General features: G+C 50.5%; 1 protein-coding gene across 1 annotated transcript; it reads right to left on the minus strand.

Annotated features, from left to right (window-relative positions):
• Positions 1–102: 102 nt before the first annotated feature.
• On the minus strand, positions 103–16,810 carry LOC129693740 (uncharacterized). The gene is made up of 9 exons (XM_055630512.1): positions 16,747–16,810; positions 14,143–14,166; positions 12,242–12,265; positions 9,390–9,422; positions 8,960–8,998; positions 8,001–8,083; positions 3,906–4,077; positions 2,645–2,761; positions 103–386 (listed from the first exon to the last, which is right to left on the minus strand). The coding sequence occupies exons 1-9, from the start codon at positions 16,775–16,777 to the stop codon at positions 103–105; spliced, it is 807 nt and encodes a 268-aa protein (XP_055486487.1). The 5' UTR covers positions 16,778–16,810.
• Positions 16,811–17,903: the final 1,093 nt, after the last annotated feature.

The following is a 17,903-nucleotide window of genomic DNA, read 5'->3' on the forward strand; positions in this document are numbered from 1 at the left end:
CATTCCCTGACATTCCCAGCTAAACCAAACCATTCCTGGGCATTCCCGACTGACTGCCTTTAACTAGATCCATTGCTGGTCATGTCAGCTTTGTCCTGCCACCTATACACATGTCCTGGGGCCACAAGTGACCACACCGTGGGTCAGTCGATGCCTCACCTCAGAGTGCAGGAGGGTGAGGTTGAGGGGCTCCCTCAGCGATGAGCCGGACCCCTGGCCCACCGCCACCGTCACCACGCTGGAGATCAGACGGAAGTCGGCCGGCTCCGGACCGGGACCCTCTCTGGCCCCCTCTCCGGCCCCCTCTCTGGCCCCCTCTCCGGCCCCCACTCCCTCCAGGGCCAAGCCCAGGTTGTGGTAGTTGATGAATCCCACCCTGGTGGGGCCTGAGGGAGAGAGAGAGAGAGAGAGCTCAGTGAATGGGAAGGCCAGGGTCTGGGCCTGGCCAAGCTGGCCATCCACGAGCCACAGCACCAGGCAGAAGAGGGCTCTGCCCGTGCCGGCTACCCGCCCCTTTACCGGGGTTACGTCCGTGCCCGGGTGGGTTAGAGAGGGACTACACGCTGTCCACGGGCACCCTGGGGGATTTCCGGGAACTGCTGGGCACCGCGGGGGGTGGAATGTGTCCTTAATAACGATGGCAATCTAGTTGTTTAAGAATATTTGTTTGCCTTATACTATGGTGGTGGGTTTTGTTTTGAATCATTGACTATTCTACATATTATTATAAATAATTGAATAAATTATTTTTGGTTAAACAAAAGGGTCTGGGCATCCGACCCCAGTGTGACCCCTGACCCCGTGTAACCCTTGACCCCAGTGAAAACCTGAACCCCATGTACTTTGACCCCTGTGCAACCCCTGACCTGTGCCTGTTGACCCCTTTGACCCTCGACTCCTGAACCCAGTGTGACCCCTGACCCCAGTATGAACCCAATGCCTTTTGACCCCTGACCCCAGTATAACCCTGCACCCCTTTGACCCCTGACCCCAGTCTAACCCCCAACCCTAGTGTGACCCCTAACCCCAATGCAACCCCTGGCCCCAGTGTGATCCCTGACCTCAGTGTATGTTGACCCCAGTGTGGCCCCTGACCCCAAACAACAGGTAAAGCCGGTGAGTGATAGGTTGATACAGGTGAGGGGGGGAGGGGGTTGAGAGGCAGATGTATGGACAGAGAGGTCAGAGATGAAACGAAAGATTAGAAGAGGAGCGAATTGTGAAGCCAGAGGAAGGAATAGAGGTGGAAGGGGGCAGGGAGGAATGGGCATGAGTCCAAGTGGGGCCCAGGGAGAGCGAATAACGTGTGGGGGAGTGGGCTTGGGCTTGCTGTGTGTAGAATCGTTCTCTACAATTGGAGAACTCAATGTGGAAACAAGGAACTGCACTAGCTGGTTTATACACAAAAGGACACAAAGTGTTGGAGTGACTCAGAGAGTCAGGCAGCATCTCTGGAGAACATTTTGTGATTCTGAGGAATGACAAAACGCTGAAGAAGGGTCCCGACCCGAATCGTCACCTATCCATGTTCTCTACAGATGCTGCCTGACCCGCTGAGTTACTCCAGCACTCTGTGAAACGTCACCTATCCATGTTCTCTACAGATGCTGCCTGACCCGCTGAGTTACTCCAGCACTCTGTGAAACGTCACCTATCCATGTTCTCTACAGATGCTGCCTGACCCGCTGAGTTACTCCAGCACTCTGTGAAACGTCACCTATCCATGTTCTCTACAGATGCTGCCTGACCCGCTGAGTTACTCCAGCACTCTGTGTCCTTTGGAGAATTCAATGATTATACCTTTGGATTGTAAGCTACCCAAGTGGAATATGAGGTGTCCTCTCCTCTCCATAGGGTGGGTCTGCAGGTGTCTGTAGAGGCTGATCCTCGATCCACACATCTTGGTGCAACGTGGGCAGTGGAGACTGGCGGTGGTTGGCTGTGGTCGAGCCCCCTTCTCTCTCTCCTTACGGTGCTGTCCCTTTGTCTCTGCGACACGGTGTAGTTTTGTTTCGTGACGTGCAGCTCCTTCCTGCACGGATTTCCCCCACTCCAGCACCTGTCCAGTGCAATGTGCTCCCAGTTGCTCGATGTGATGTGGAATTTCTTCACACTTTACTTTAGACTTTAGAGATACAGCACGGAAACAGGCCCTCCCCCCCCTACACTAGCACTATCCCACACACTAGGGATAATCTACAAGATTACAGAAGCCAATTAAGCTACTAACGTGCACACCTTTGGAGTGTAGGAGGAAACTGGAGCACCCGGAAAATAAATACTCAGGTCACGGGAAGAACGTACAGACTCCACATAGACAGCTACCGTGGTCAGGATTGAACCCGGGTCTCTGGCGCTGTAAGGCAGCAACTGCGCCAACCTGTGCTGTGTCTCCAGTTTGTGTGTGTGTGGCCTCACTCTGGCAATGGAGGAGGCCCAGGACAGAAAGGTCCGTGTGGGAATGGGAGGGGGAGATAAGGTGGTGAGTAGCCAGGAGATCCAGCAGGTCATGGCGGACTGAGCGCAGGTGTTCGGCGAAACGGTGGGCGAGTCTACGCTTGGTTGGAGAGAGATGGAGAGAGAGAGAGAGGGAGGGAGAGAGATAAGGATGGAGTGAGAGCAATAGGGATGGAGGTAGTGTTACCTGTGTGGTTGTCTGTGGGGATGGCCGACCAGTACAGCTCCATCTTGTTGCCGGCCACGTTCAGGACCAGCCGCTCGTCTGCCGTGGCATTACCTCGGTGGGAACGGATTTCAACGTCTATGGAAATGAACGGAATCAAACATGTGCTCCGACAGCACTCTCCAACACCCCCCTCCCCTCCGCCCCTCCGCACCTCCTCACACCCCCCCCCCCCCCACCCACAGGAGACCCGCGAGAGGTTTGTCACGGACAGGACATCGCTGCTCCTGAGTCTGGCCATGTGCTCGCTGCCAAGCTGCTGCACCTTCTAGTAGGACGGCTGTGGTGAGGGAATCCCCCAGGGTGAGGGGGAATCCCCCAATGTGAGGGAGAATCCCCAGTGTAAGGGGGGATCCCCCAGTGTGAGGGAGAAACCCCAGTGTGAGGGTGAATCCCCAATGTGAGGGGGAATCCTCAATGTGAGGGGGAATCCCCCAGTGTGAAGGGGAATCCCCCAGGGTGAGGGGGAATCCCCAGTATAAGGGGGAATCCCCCAGTGTAAGGGGGAATCCCCCGTGTAAGGGGGGATCCTCCAGTGTAAAGGGGAATCCACCAGTGTGAGGGGCATCCCCAATGTGAGGGTTATCCCCAGTGTGACGGGGAATCCCCAGTGTGAGGGGGAATCCCCCAATGTGTGAGGGGGAATCCCCCAATGTGAGGGGTATCCCCAGTGTGAGGGGGAATCCCCCAGTGTGAGGGGGAATCCCCAGTATGAGGAGGGATTCCCTGGTGTTTGGGGGGGGGGGTCCCCTTGATGAGAGGGATTACCCAGTGTGAGGGGGAATCCCTGCTGTGAGAGCAAGTCCCCAATGTTACGAGGGATTCCCTGCTGCTGAGAAAGAGGGAGGGAGGGAGAGAGGGAGGAAAGGAGGGTAGGAGAGAGTGAGAGAGAGAGAGAGAGAGAGGAGGGAGAGAGAGGGAGGGAGATCAAACGATAGAGAGAAAGGGAGAGAGGGAAGAAGGGAGGGAAGGGGAGAGACAGAGAGAGAGAGAGAGAGAGGGAAAGGGAGAGAGAGAGAGAGCGATGGGGGGAGGGTGGGAGAGAGAGGGGGATGTAGGTTGAAAGGGAAAGAGGGAGGGAAAAGAGAGAGAGGGAGGGAGGAAGAGGGAAGGGTGTGGAAGGGCCGTAGTAGATTAACAGATGAGTATCCCGGGTGCCTGGCGCTGTGGGCAGCCATTCTGTGCCAGCGTGCCACCCGGCGTTGTGTGTGGGTCTATTTACCCAGGTTGTGGGTGGAGATTGACAGTGGAGCCACGGCACTGGCAGTACGTGAGGCCATCAGTGCCAGGGCCACCGTGTGCAGCAGAGTAGAGGCTGCCGTGAGCCTGGTGCCCTTCTCCACAGTGCCCCAGTCCATGCCGCCCAGCGCCCCGTCTATCTTGTTAGCGATGACCTGTTGAGAGGGGGGCACATGTGAGGGGCAGGGGAGAACATAGACATCACCGCTCAGGCTCAGTTCAGAGATACAGCGTGGAAACAGGCCCTTCAGCCCATCATGTCCGCACCAACCAGCGATCACTTGTACACTTGCACTATCCTGCACACGAGCACGATCTTACACGCTAGCATTATTCTGCATACTAGCACGATCATGCACACTAACACGATCTTACACACTAGCATGATCTTACACACTAGCACGATCTTACACACTAGCCTGATCTTACACACTAGCACGATCTTACACACTAATATGATCTTACACACTAGCACAATCTTACACACTAGTATGATCTTACACACTAGCACAATCTTACACACTAGCATGATCTCACACACTAGTATGATCTTACACACCAGCATGATCTTACACACTAGCATGATCTTACACACTAGCACGATCTTACACACTAGCCTGATCTTACACACTAGCACGATCTTTCACACTAGTATGATCTTACACACTAGCACAATCTTACACACTAGCATGATCTCACACACTAGCATGATCTTACACACTAGCATGATCTTACACACTAGCATGATCTTACACACTAGCACGATCTTACACACTAGCATGATCTTACACAGTAGCACTATCTTATGCACTGGCATGATCTTACACACTCGCACATTCTGACACAGTAGCACTATCCTGCACACAAGCACTATCTTACACACTAGCATGATCTTACACACTAGCATGATCTAACACACTGCACAATCTTACACACTAGCACAATCTTACACACTAGTATGATCGTACACACGAGCACAATCTTACACACTAGCACAATCTTACACACTAGTATGATCGTACACACTAGCATGATCTAACACACTGCACAATCTTACACACTAGCACGATCTTACACACTAGCACAATCTTACACACTAGTATTATCGTACACACTAGCACTATCTTACACACTAGGGACATTTTACAGAAGCACATTAACCTGCAAACCTGCACGTCTTCACGAGTGTGGGAGGAAACCGGAGCTCTGAAGAAGGGTCTCGAGCCGAAACATCACCCATTCCATCTCTCCAGAGACGCTGCCTGTGCCGCTGAGTTACTCCAGCATTTTGTGCCTACCTGCAGTTCCTACCTGCACAGACCTGTCCTCATCTACAGGATGGCGGTGGAGAGAGACAAGCACCTGGCATAAAACATCTCTGGCAATCTGATCTAGGCCCAGCATAAGGTCATAAGTGATAAGAGCAGAATTAGACCATTTGGCCCGTTAAACCTACTCCGCCATTCAATCATGGCTGATCTATCTCTCCCTTCTAACCCCATTCTCCTGCCTTCTCCCCATAACCCCTGACACCCACACTAATCAAGAATCTATCTATCTCTTTCTTAAAAATATCCACTGACTTGGCCTCCACAGCCGTCTGTGGCAAAGAATTCCACAGATTCACCACCCTCTGACTAAAGAAATTCCTCTTCATTTCCTTTCTAAAGGTACGACCTTTTATTCTGAGGCTGTGACCTCTAGTCCTAGACTCTCCCACCAGTGGAAACATCCTCTCCACATCCACTCTATCCAGGCCTTTCACTATTCGGTACGTTTCAATGAAGTCCCCCCTCAACCTTCTAAACTCCAGTGAGTACAGGCCCAGTGCCGTCAAACGCTCATCATAGGTTAACCCACTCATTCTGGAATCATTCTTGTAAACTTCCTCTGAACCCTAACCAGAGCCAGCACATCCTTCCTCAGATACGGGGCCCGGTTTCCTCCCACACTCTAAAGACGTGCAGGTTTGCAGCTAAATTGGCTTGGGTAAAATTGTAATGATCCCTGGTGTAGTGTTGGATGGTGTTAGTGTGCAGGGATCGCTGGTCGATGTTGACTCGGCTGGCCAAAGGGCCAGGTTTTCCACGCTGTATCTCTAAACTAAACTAAACCAACCTGAATGACTACCGCCCGGTTGCCCTAACTCTAATCCCAATGAAGTGCTTCAAAAGGCTGGTCCTCTCCCACATCAAATCCAGCATCCCTGCCTCACTGGACTCTCATCAATTTGCATACAGGGCAAATAGATCGACAGAGGATGCCATCTCTCAGGCTCTTCACACTGTCCTGACTCACCTGGCATGTACGTGAGGATACTCTTCATTGACTATAGCTCTGCATTCAATACGGTCATCCCCACCAAGCTCACCACCAAACTCCACCAGCTAGGCCTCAGCTCGCCGATATGCGATTGGATCCTGAACTTTCTGACGGAGCGACCGCAGGCAGTGAGACTGGGCCCGCACCTGTCCTCCACTATCACCCTGAGCACCGGCACACCACAGGGCTGTGTACTAAGCCCCATGCTCTATTCCCTCTTCACTCACGACTGTGTTCCTGCATTCGACACCAACACCATCGTGAAGTTTGCAGACGACACAACAGTGATTGGGCTGATCACCAACGGTGATGAAACAAAATACAGAGCGGAGGTGCAGAACCTGGCGGACTGGTGCACACGTAACAACTTGTCACTAAACACCTCCAAGACCAAGGAGCTAATTATTGACTTCAGGAGGTCCCATAATGGAGAATACGCCCCAATCTCCATCTACGGGGAAAGTGTGGAGAGAGTGTCCAGCTTTAAGTTTCTGGGCACTCACATTTCAGAGGACCCCACATGGTCCACCAACACCGCTGCGCTGGTCAAGAAGGCACAGCAACGACTGTTCTTCCTGAGGACATTAACAAAGACTGGTCTGCCCCAACAGCTGCTGACAACGTTCTACCTCTGCACCACAGAGAGCATATTAACGTATGGCAGCTCTGTGTGTGGTATCTCAACTGCACGGAGGCGGAGAGGAGAGCTCTTCAGCGCGTCGTCCACAGAGCGCAGAGGATTATTGGGACACCGCTACCAGACGTGGAGGGCATCTACCACACACGGTGCCTCAGGAAGGCCGTCAGCATCCATCAAAACTCATCACACCCCTGTAACAGACTGTTCGAACTCCTTCCCTCCGGCAGACGTTACAAGGCCTTCTACACCCGAACCTCCAGACTCAGAAACAGCTTCATTCGATGAGCTATAGCGGCTCTGAACCGGCCCTGCTGAGTGCCCCCCATCCCCCCTGGACTGTCTCCCTCGGATGGTCACAACACACAGCTTATTTATTTATTATACTTTTCTTTTACATCGGTTGGAAGCTGCGTAATAAATCTCGTTGCACTGACGGGCAATGACAATAAAAATATATTATTATTATTATTATTAAAAAGGAAACAATCTTCTTTCCTGCATGCATCAGGCTCTCGAACACTGCACAGAACTGACCTTAGCTCTACCTCAGCACCGAAGTTACCACAGATTTTGTGCGATCATCTCTCCCCCTCTCCATTCCCCTGCCCCTTCCCCCTCAAACCTCTCCCTCCTGTTCATCTCTCCCCCTCCCCTCACTGCTAATCACCTCACCACTCTCTCTCTCTCCCTCCCACCATCTACCCCTATCTGCAGCTCTTCACCTCTCACCCCTCCCCCCCGCGCCCCCCCATCTCTCGCACCCCTCACCTCCCCTCACCCCCCCTCCCCCCCCCCCCCCACCCTCCCCCTCATACCCTCTCTCCCACCAAGGCCCTCTCATAGATGAACTGAGGCCCAGGCCAATTTCTATTTTAGAGCCCCCCCCCCCCCCCCCCCCCCAAATCAAGATCCCTTTGAAGCAGACATGCGTAAGGTCAGGCCAAAGGTCCAGGCCAATGGCACTTGTTGCCCCCTCCCCCCCCCTCCCTCTGTTAGGGCCTGATGCCATCCTCTTCCTTCACACACTCTCCCTCCCCCCCACCCACCCTCTCATCCTCCATCCTCCCCCTCCTCCACCTTTCTCCCCACCCCTGGGCAGGGACCGTTGTAACTCACCGCCACGGGAAACCTCTTCAGGCGGCTGAATTCCATTAAAAAGATGCTGAGGTTTGTCAACGTGGAGATTTCCAGCTGATCCCCTGTGTTTGAAACACGCCACAGATTAGTATGTGTGTGTGTGTGTGTGTGTGTGTGTGTGTGTGTGTATATTTGTGTGTGTGTGTGTGTGTGTGTGTGTGTGTGTGTGTGTGTGTGTGTGTGTGTGTGTGTGTGTGTGTGTGTGTGTGTGTGTGTGTGTGTGTGGATTGTGTATGTGTGTGTGTGTGTGTGTGTGTGTGTGTGTGTGTGTGTGTGTGTGTATGTGTGTGTGTGTATGTGTATGTGTGTGTGTGTGTGTGTGTGTGTGTATATGTGTGTGTGTGTGTGTGTGTGTATGTGTGTGTGTGTGTATGTGTGTGTGTGTGTATATGTGTGTGTGTGTATATGTGTGTGTGTATATATGTGTGTATATATGAGTGTGTGTATATGTGTAGGTACGTGAGTGTGCATGTGTACATGTGTGTGGGTGTGTCTGTAACTGTGTGTGTGAGAGTACGTGTATGTGTGTACATGTATGTGTGTGTATATATATGTGTGTGCGCGTATATATATCTGTGTGTGTATATATATATATATATATAAGTAGATGCTGGAATCTAGAGCAAAACACAAAGTGCTGGAGGAACTCAGTGGGTCAGGCAGCATCTGTGGAGGGAATGGACTGACGACGTTTTGGGTTGGGCCCCTCGTTCAGACTGGAAGTCTTGAGATGGACATCAGTGTGAAGAAGGGTCCCGATCCGGATCATCACCCACCCTTCCCTCCACAGATGCCTCCTGAGTCACTTTGTGTTTTAGTTGAGGGAGAAGTCTGTGCCAGGCTTCAATGTTCCCAGCTGGGAGATATGACTAACGCAGGCACGGGGTAACGATATCGCGGGGCGGGGAGAGCCAAAACCAACCAGCGCCCCCACTTACCCTGGGAACCAGGAATGTGGCCTGATCCACTCTCTCCATCTACAATGGGGGGGAGAAGAACATGAGTTAAGGTCAGGGCAAGGTCTTGTACAACTTGATGTCACTTTACATGAAACAAGGCGAGGGGGATGTACAGATGTGGGAGTCCACCAAACTCCAAGGAAGATGTGGACTGCAGTTCAGTTCAGTTTAGTTTATTGTCACGTGTCCCGAGGTTGTTGCATGTCAGCGTGTCAACCAGTCAGCGGAAAGACTATGGATGATTATCAGGCAACTGAGCCATCCTACAACAACCAGAGGGCAGTGCTGAACTACTATCTACCTCATTGGTGACCCTCACACTATCCATGCTTGGGCTTTGCTGGCGTTACCTTGCACTAAACGTTATCCATCTTCCTCACTCCCACCCCCTCCATGGAGCCTCACTCACCATCACCCACAGCCAGATAGTCATAGAAGTCTCCTGTAATAGATGTGAAGAGAATATGGATTAATACTGGGCAGAGGAGAACACAGTCACAAACAGGCAGGCACATGCAGGGCAAGGTTTATACTCATTAATATCATCTTCACAACTTTAGTTTGGAGTTTTAGTTTTAGATTCTTGCACTATTATTGTTTGTTTTGTGTGTGTGTGTGAGTGTGCATGTGTGTGTGTGTGTGTGTGAGTGCGTGAGTGCGTGTGTGTGAGCGTGTGTGTGTGAGTGAGTGTGTGTGTGTATGTGTTGAGGGTGTGGGTGTGTGTGTGTGAGTAGTGTGTGTATGTGTGTGAGTGTGCATGTGTGTGGGTGCTGTGTGAGTGTGAGTGTATGTGCGTGTGCATGCGTGCGTGTGCGTGTGCGTGTGTATGTGTGCGTGAATGAGTGTGGGTGCTGTATGTATGTGTGCGCGGGTGTGTGTGTTTGTGTGCATGTGTGATTGAGTGTGTGTGTGTGTGTCTGTGTGTGTGTGTGTGAGTCTGTGTGTGTGTGTGTGTGTGTGAGTGAGTGTATGTGAGTCTATGTGTATGTGTGTGTGAGTGTGTGTGTGTGTGTGTGTGTGTATATGCGTGTGTGTATATGTATATATATATATATGAGTGTGTGTGTGTGTATATGAGTGCGTGGGTGTATTTGCATGTATATATGAGTGTGTGTGAGTGTGTGTATATGTGGGTATATATGCATGTGTTTATATATGCATGTGTGTGTATATATATATATTAGTGTGTGTGAGTGTGTGTATATGTGTGCGTGTATATATATACACATTTAGATATACAGTGGCTTGCAAAAGTATTCATACCCCTTGAACTTTTCCACATTTTGCCACGTTACAACCACAAACGTAAATGTATTTTATTGGGATTTGATGTGATAGACCAACACAAAGTGGTGCATAATTGTGAAGTGGAAGGAAATGGTTTACATGGTTTTCAAATTTTTTTACAAATAAAAAACTGAAAAGTGTGGCGTGCATAAAGAAGGAATATAGACATAACATTAATAAGAGTTTTAAACATAAAGAACATCCCCCCACAATGGTCCCCCCTGTGAGGGAAGGCACAAAGTCCAGTCCCCAACCCCAGTTCACCCATAGTCGGGCCCATTGAGGCCTCCATAGTCGCTCTACGGAGGCCCGATGTTCCAGGCCGTTCTCGCCGGGTGATGTTGCTCCGGCGTCAGGAGAATCCTCCCAGCGGCTTGGGACACCTGGAACGGCCGCTTCCGTACTGGAGGCCGCGGCTTCCAAAGCCAACAAGTCCGCGCTGGATGGAGCTCCATAACTGGTGATCTCATCGCGAGATCCCAGGCTCCCGGTGTAAAGTTCAGCGCCGCCGCCCGCAGCTGGTCACTCCACAGTCCCGCAGCTCCGCGATGTTTTCCTCAGCGATCCTCAGCTCACCGGAGCTCCAGCGTGGCGACCTGGGCAAGGCATCGCCCGCTCCGCTCCGCGATAGCGCTCCAGCGCTGTGCCGCCGCTGAAGCTGAGGTTCTGGGCGGTCCCCGACAGGAAACGCCGTTCCAGGCCCCCTGGTAGACCACAAGGACGGGTCGAAGCTGCAGCCCGGAGAAAAGCTGCCTCTCCGACCAGGTAGGGACCCTGAAAGGTAGGTTCCCCCTCCCCCCCCCCTTCCACCCCCCACATAAAAAAAGTCTAGACCTCCAAACAAAACACTTAACTAACTAAAATAAAAAATAAAAAGATGAAAAGACAGACAACTGCTGGCTGGGTAGCCGTGCACAGGACAGCGCGCCCTACATGTGTGTGTGTGTGTGTGTGTGTTGGTGTGGTGTGTTGTGTGTGTGTGTGTGGTTTTGTGGTGGGTGGTGTGCGGGGGTTGGTGTGGTCGGTTTGGGGTGTTTGTGGGTTGTGGGCTTTTTGGGTGTTGTTGTTGGTGTGGTGTGGAGTTGTGGTGGGTGTTTGTGTGTGTGTGTGTGTGTGTGTGTGTGTGTGTGTGTGTGTGTGTGTGTGTGTGGTGGTGTGTGTGTTGGTGTGGTGTGTGTGAGTGTGTGTGAGTGTGTGAGTGTGTTGGTTGTGTGTGTGTGGGTGTGGGTGTGTGGGTGTGTGTGTGGGTGTGTGGGTGTGTGTGTTAGTGTGTGAGTGTGTGTGTGGGTGGGTGTGTGTGTGGGAGTGTGTGTGTGTGTGTGTGTGTGTGTGAGTGTGTGTGTGTGTGTGTGGGTGTGAGTGAGTGTGTGTGTGTGTGTGTGTGTGTGTGTGTGTGTGTGTGTGTGTGTGTTGGTGTGTGTGTGTGTTGGTGTGTGTGTATATACAGACACAACATGGAAACACTCACACACACACATGCATGTATGATTTATATCTATATTTATATAGATATACATTTTTCTTGTGTGTATGACTGCAGAAACAACATTTCACTTGAGCCTCTATGAGGTTCAAGTGACAAATACATTGTATTGTTGTATTGTGTATTGTATTGTATATATATATATACACAGACACTGACTGTTTCTCGTTTATAATACTATGTACTATATAATGTACCATGTTTACATATTCTGTTGTGATGCTACAAGTAAGAATGTCTCAGTTCCATCCAGGACACATCCTACAAACCTGCACCTCTGTGGAGTGTGGAAGGAAACCAGAGCACCCGGAGAAAACCCACGCAGGTCACGGGGAGGTCGTGCAAACACCACACAGAGGTGGGGATCGGTGGGGATCTGGCATTGTGAGGCACAGCTCTAATGTTGCACACGGGACGTGACGGACAACCCGATGTGTCCCCCCCCCACCATACTCGACCCCGAGAGAGAGAGATAGAGAGAGACGACTCACCTCCGGTGGTGACTGCACTCCACGCTGTAAGTGAACAGTCACAGGTTAATCTTCACAGGTTCAAACACAAGGTGGACGTAAGATGCAAGCCCACCAGCCCCGATGTAGATCATTTTTGTTTACCAAATATAAATGTAATAAATCATTTACTGAGATAATACGTACAATACAAAACACCAATCAACCCACCACCACAATTTAGAACAAATATTCTTAAATATCAAATATTCTGAATATTAAATTACTATTAAATAACACGGTGATGCAGGGGTAGAGTTGCTGCCTCACAGCGCCAGAGACCCGGGTTCGATCCTGACTACGGGTGCTGTCTGTACGGAGTTTGTACGTTCTCCCCGTGACCTGCGTGGGTTTTCTCCGGGTGCTCCGGTTTCCTCCCACACTCCAAAAACGTGCAGGTTTGTAGTTTAATTTGCTTCATTAAAATTGTAAATAGTCCCTAGAGTGTGTAGGATAGTGTTGGTGTACAGGGATCGCTGGTTGGTGCAGACTCGATGAGCCGAAGGGCCTGTTTCCGCACTGTATCTCTAAACTAAACTAAACTAAACTCACTGAAAATGATCAAATGGCATCAGTCATAGTTTCCAGAGAGCTGTCGTTGCGGAGATGCATAGATACATAGATACATAGAAAATAGGTGCAGGAGTAGGCCATTCGGCCCTTCGAGCCTGCACCGCCATTCAATATGATCATTGCTGATCATCCAACTCAGTATCCAGTACCTGCCTTCTCTCCGTACCCCCTGATTCCTTTAGCCACAAGGGCCACATCTAACTCCCTCTTAAAAATAGCCAATGAACTGGCCTCAACTACCTTCTGTGGCAGAGAATTCCAGAGATTCACCACTCTCTGTGTGAAAAAATGTTTTTCTCATCTCGGTCTTAAAGAATTCCCCCTTATCCTTAAACTGTGACCCCTTGTCCTGGACTTCCCCAACATCGTGAATAATCTTCCTGCATCTAGCCTGTCCAACCCCTTAAGAACTTTGTAAGTTTCTATAAGATCCCCCCTCAGAGATGAGAGCTCTCACTTCCTGAAACCCAGCAATGCATGGACAGGCAAATCAGGGTCAGAATAGGCCACTCGGCCCTTCTAGCCTGACTTGCCCCCTGATCCATCTATACCTACCTGCCATACTTTGTCCTGTCCTCCCACCCCCTTTTCAAGCGTTCTTTTCCAACTCCCCCCCCCCCCCCCCCCCCGCAATCAGTCTGAAGAATGGTCCCCGATCCGAAACGTCACCTGTTCCTTCTCCGCCAAAGATGCTGCCTGACCCGCTGAGTTACTCCAGCACTCTGTGCCCTTTTGTGCATTAACCAGCATCTGCAGTAGTTTGTTTCTACTGTTTATACAATGATAACCCTTTACTCTGTTATAGTGGACAATCGCCAAGAACGGACATAATTCCCCCCCATCTCCCCCCCCCCCCATCTACCCCCCCTCATCTCCACCCCCCCCCCCCCCCCATCCCATCCGTTATAACAAGGGTTCACTTTACTGACAAGTCTTTGGGTTATTTTACTTTAGAGAAACAGCGCTGAAACAGGCCCTTCGGCCCACCGAGCCCGCACTGACCAGCCACCCCAGCACACCAACACTATCCCACACACACTGGGGGCAATTTACAATTTTAGCAAAGCCAATTAACCTACAAACCCGCACATCTTTGGAGTGCGGGAGGAAACCGGAGCACCCGGAGAAAAAACCCACGCAGGTCACGGGGAGGTTGAGCAAACACCACACACAGAGGTGGGGGTCGATGCCGGGACTCTGTCGTGGTGAGGCAGTGGCCCTACACATTGCACACGGGACGTGACGGACAACCCGATGTGTCCCCCCCCCTCCCCCCCAATACTCGACCCCAAGAGAGAGAGACGGCTCACCTCCGGTGGTGACTGCACTCCACGCTGTAAGTGAACAGTCACAGGTTAATCTTCACAGGTTCAAGCACAAGGTGGACGTAAGATGCAAGCCCACCGGCCCCGATGTAGATCATTTTTGTTTACCAAATATAAATTTAATAAATCATTTACTGAGATAATACGTACAATACAAAACACCAATCAACCCACCACCACAATTTAGAACAAATATTCTTAAATATCAAATATTCTGAATATTAAATTACTATTAAATAACACGGTGGCACAGCGGTAGAGTTGCTGCCTCACCGCGCCAGAGACCCGGGTTCGATCCTGACTACGGGCGCTGTCTGTACGGAGTTTGTACGTTCTCCCCGTGACCTGCGTGGGTTTTCTCCGGGTGCTCCGGTTTCACGGTGGGTAGGTCTGCAGCTCCGTGACTGGAGCCCCCAGGTCGTTCCGGCTGGAGGCCGCTCCACGGTGCTCGGCACCAACGACAACGGAGACCCGACAGAGAAAAGGTCGGGTTCTCCTTACAGGGAAAAGATTTTAAAAGTCCCGCCCCCACACACATACCCAGGTAAAAAAAGCACTTTAAACTACATTTAAACGAAACAAAAAACTTAAAAAACAGACGGACTGCAGAGGCCGCTGCGACGTGAGTCACGCCGCCCACCCTTAATGATATGAAACAATAGACAATAGACAATAGGTGCAGGAGGAGGCCATTCGGCCCTTCAAGCCAGCACCGCCGTTCAATGTGATCATGGCTGATCATCCCCAATCAGTACCCCGTTCCTGCCTTCTCCCCATATCCCCTGACTCCGCTATCTTTAAGACCCCTATCTAGCTCTCTCTTGAAAGTATCCAGAGAACCTGCCTCCGCCACCCTCTGAGGCAGAGAATTCCACAGACTCACCACTCTCTGTGTGAAAAAGTGTTTCCTCGTCTCCGTTCTAAATGGCTTACTCCTTATTCTTAAACTGTGGCCCCTGGTTCTGGACTCCCCCAACATCGGGAACATGTTTCCTGCCTCTAGCGTGTCCAAACCCTTAATAATCTTACATGTTTCAATAAAATATCCTCTCATCCTTCTAAACTCCAGAGTGTACAAACTTTTGGAAGTTTGGGCATTTCTGGGTGTGGTTTTCACACCAGTGATCTCTACGGGACAACACATCTCCCCATTGCAAGGTGACCCGAGGAGCATGTGGGAATATTGAACCTAACTGAAAAAGTTCATAAGTGATAGGAGCAGAATTAGGCCATTCGGCCCGTCAAGCCTACTCTCCGATTCAATCATGGCTGATCTATCTCTCCCTCCTAACCCCATTCTCCTGCCTTCTCCCCATAACCCCTGACACCCGCACTAATCAAGAATCTATCAGGAGACTGAGGGCAGAAGTTGGGACATTACGATATGGTTGTACAAAGTGTTGGTGAGCCCGCACCGGACTATTGTGCTCAGTTTTACATACCCAGGTAAAAAAAGCACTTTAAACTACATTTAAACGAGACAAAAAACTTAAAAAACAGACGGACTACAGAGGCCGCTGCGATGTGAGTCACGCCGCCCACCCTTAATGATATGAAACAATAGACAATAGACAATAGGTGCAGGAGTTGGCCATTCATCCCTTCAAGCCAGCACCGCCGTTCAATGTGATCATGGCTGATCATCCCCAATCAGTACCCCGTTCCTGCCTTCTCCCCATATCCCCTGGGGCTATCTTCAAGAGCCCCATCTAGCTCCCTCATGAAAGTATCCAGAGAACCTGCCTCCACCGCCCTCTGAGGTAGAGAATTCCACAGATTCACAACTCTGTGTGAAAAAGTGTTTCCTCGTCTCCGTTCTAAATGGCTTACTCCTTATTCTTAAACTGTGGCCCCTGGTTCTGGACTCCCCCAACATCGGGAACATGTTTCCTGCCTCTAGCGTGTCCAAACCCTCAATAATCTTACATGTTTCAATAAGATTCCCTCTCATCCTTCTAAACCCCAGAGTGTACAAGCCCAGCCGCTCCATTCTCTCAGCATATGACAGTCCCGCCATCCCGGGAATTAACCTTGTAAACCTACGCTGCACTCCGTCAATCGCAAGAATGTCCTTCCTCAAATTTGGAGACCAAAACTGCACACAATAGACAAAAACGGTACACAATACTTTAGATATCAAACACTGGATATCATCTTTCAAATATCTCAGTTTAAAAATAAATGCCATTTTGGCACATGATGCTAACTGGCTCCTCTGGCCACCGATTACTCACTGTCCATCGATCTCCAGTTCACACTAGAATTATATTATCTCTCTTTCTCACCCACTCCCTACACGCTAGAGGTTGTCTACACAGGGCCAATTAACCTATGGACCCACATGTCTTTAGGGTGTAGAAGGAAACCAGAGCACCTGGAGGAAACCCACGTGGTCACTGGGAGAACCTGCAAAGTCCACATACAGACAGCACCTCAGGTCAGCATCGAACTTGCAAACCAGTTTCTGCAGTTCCTTGTGTCTGGAAAAGATCAGCCGGGTGAATATTCTCCTGCAGAGCCATATTTTATCGTTAGAATTTTTCACAAAGACGATCGAGCAATTATTAACGTTGAGCAGAGTAGACTTACCGAGGAGATGAAGCCAGTAAACGCACTTCATTCCAAAATCACTCCGTCCCTCTCAGTCTCTCTCCCCGTCCCACTCACTCAAAGTCTCTCAGGGTGCCAATCTCTCTCTGTCTCTCTCAGTCTCTCTGTCTCTCTCACTCCGTCCCTCTCAGTCTCTCCGTCTCTCTCCGTCTCTCTCCGTCTCTCTCCGTCTCTCTCAATCTCTCTCAATCTCTCTCAATCTCTCCAGTCTCCCCGTCTCTCTCAGTCTCCTCGTCTCCTCCGTCTCTCTCCGTCTCTCTCAGTCTCTCCGTCTCTCTCAGTCTCTCTCCGTCTCTCTCAGTCCCTCCAGTCTCCCCGTCTCTCTCAGTCTCTCCGTCTCTCCGTCTCTCTCCGTCTCTCTCAGTCTCTCTCCGTCTCTCTCAGTCCCTCCAGTCTCCCCGTCTCTCTCAGTCTCTCCGTCTCTCCGTCTCTCTCAGTCTCTCTCAATCTCCCCGTCTCTCTCAGTCTCCCCGTCTCTCTCCCAGCCTCTCTGAGTCTCCAGTCTGCACGATTGCTCTACATTCATGTGAAGTAATCTTGCCCGTCTTTGATGACCACATGATTGATGTCTGTCACATTGAGTTCAAATCTTTTTCCAGTCACATTCTGCCTACGTTTGCATTTCTGTCAGTGAAATTGAGAACTAAGAAAGAGGAACGAGTTGCTCATTCCTTTAAATAGTTCCAGTGGTTCCATTTCTTCTTAAACGCATTCTTTGCAATCAAAGTGTAACCATATAACCATATAACAATTACAGCACGGAAACAGGCCATCTCGGCCCTACAAGTCCGTGCAGAACAAATTTTTTTTCCCCTTAGTCCCACCTGCCTGCTCTCATACCATAACCCTCCATTCCCTTCTCATCCATATGCCTATCCAATTTATTTTTAAATGATACCAATGAACCTGCCTCCACCACTTCCACTGGAAGCTCATTCCACACCGCTACCACTCTCTGAGTAAAGAAGTTCCCCCTCATATTACCCCCTAAACTTCTGTCCCTTAATTCTGAAGTCATGTCCTCTTGTTTGAATCTTCCCTATTCTCAAAGGGAAAAGCTTGTCCACATCAACTCTGTCTATCCCTCTCATCATTTTAAAGACCTCTATCAAGTCCCCCCTTAACCTTCTGCGCTC

This window comes from Leucoraja erinacea, unplaced genomic scaffold (genome assembly GCF_028641065.1).
Source record: "Leucoraja erinacea ecotype New England unplaced genomic scaffold, Leri_hhj_1 Leri_406S, whole genome shotgun sequence".
In the NCBI taxonomy this organism is placed as follows: domain Eukaryota; kingdom Metazoa; phylum Chordata; class Chondrichthyes; order Rajiformes; family Rajidae; genus Leucoraja; species Leucoraja erinaceus.

What these genes read in the sequence shown, in the direction of transcription:
- LOC129693740 (XM_055630512.1), bottom strand. Translation starts at nt 16,777, where the DNA reads ATGAAGTGCGTTTACTGGCTTCATCTCCTCG. An exon ending in CCACATTCCTGGTTCCCAGG is followed by an intron (nt 8,084 to 8,959) that starts GTAAGTGGGGGC and finishes TTTCAAACACAG; the next exon opens with GGGATCAGCTGGAAATCTCC. An exon ending in TGAAGAGGTTTCCCGTGGCG is followed by an intron (nt 4,078 to 8,000) that starts GTGAGTTACAAC and finishes CCCTCTCAACAG; the next exon opens with GTCATCGCTAACAAGATAGA.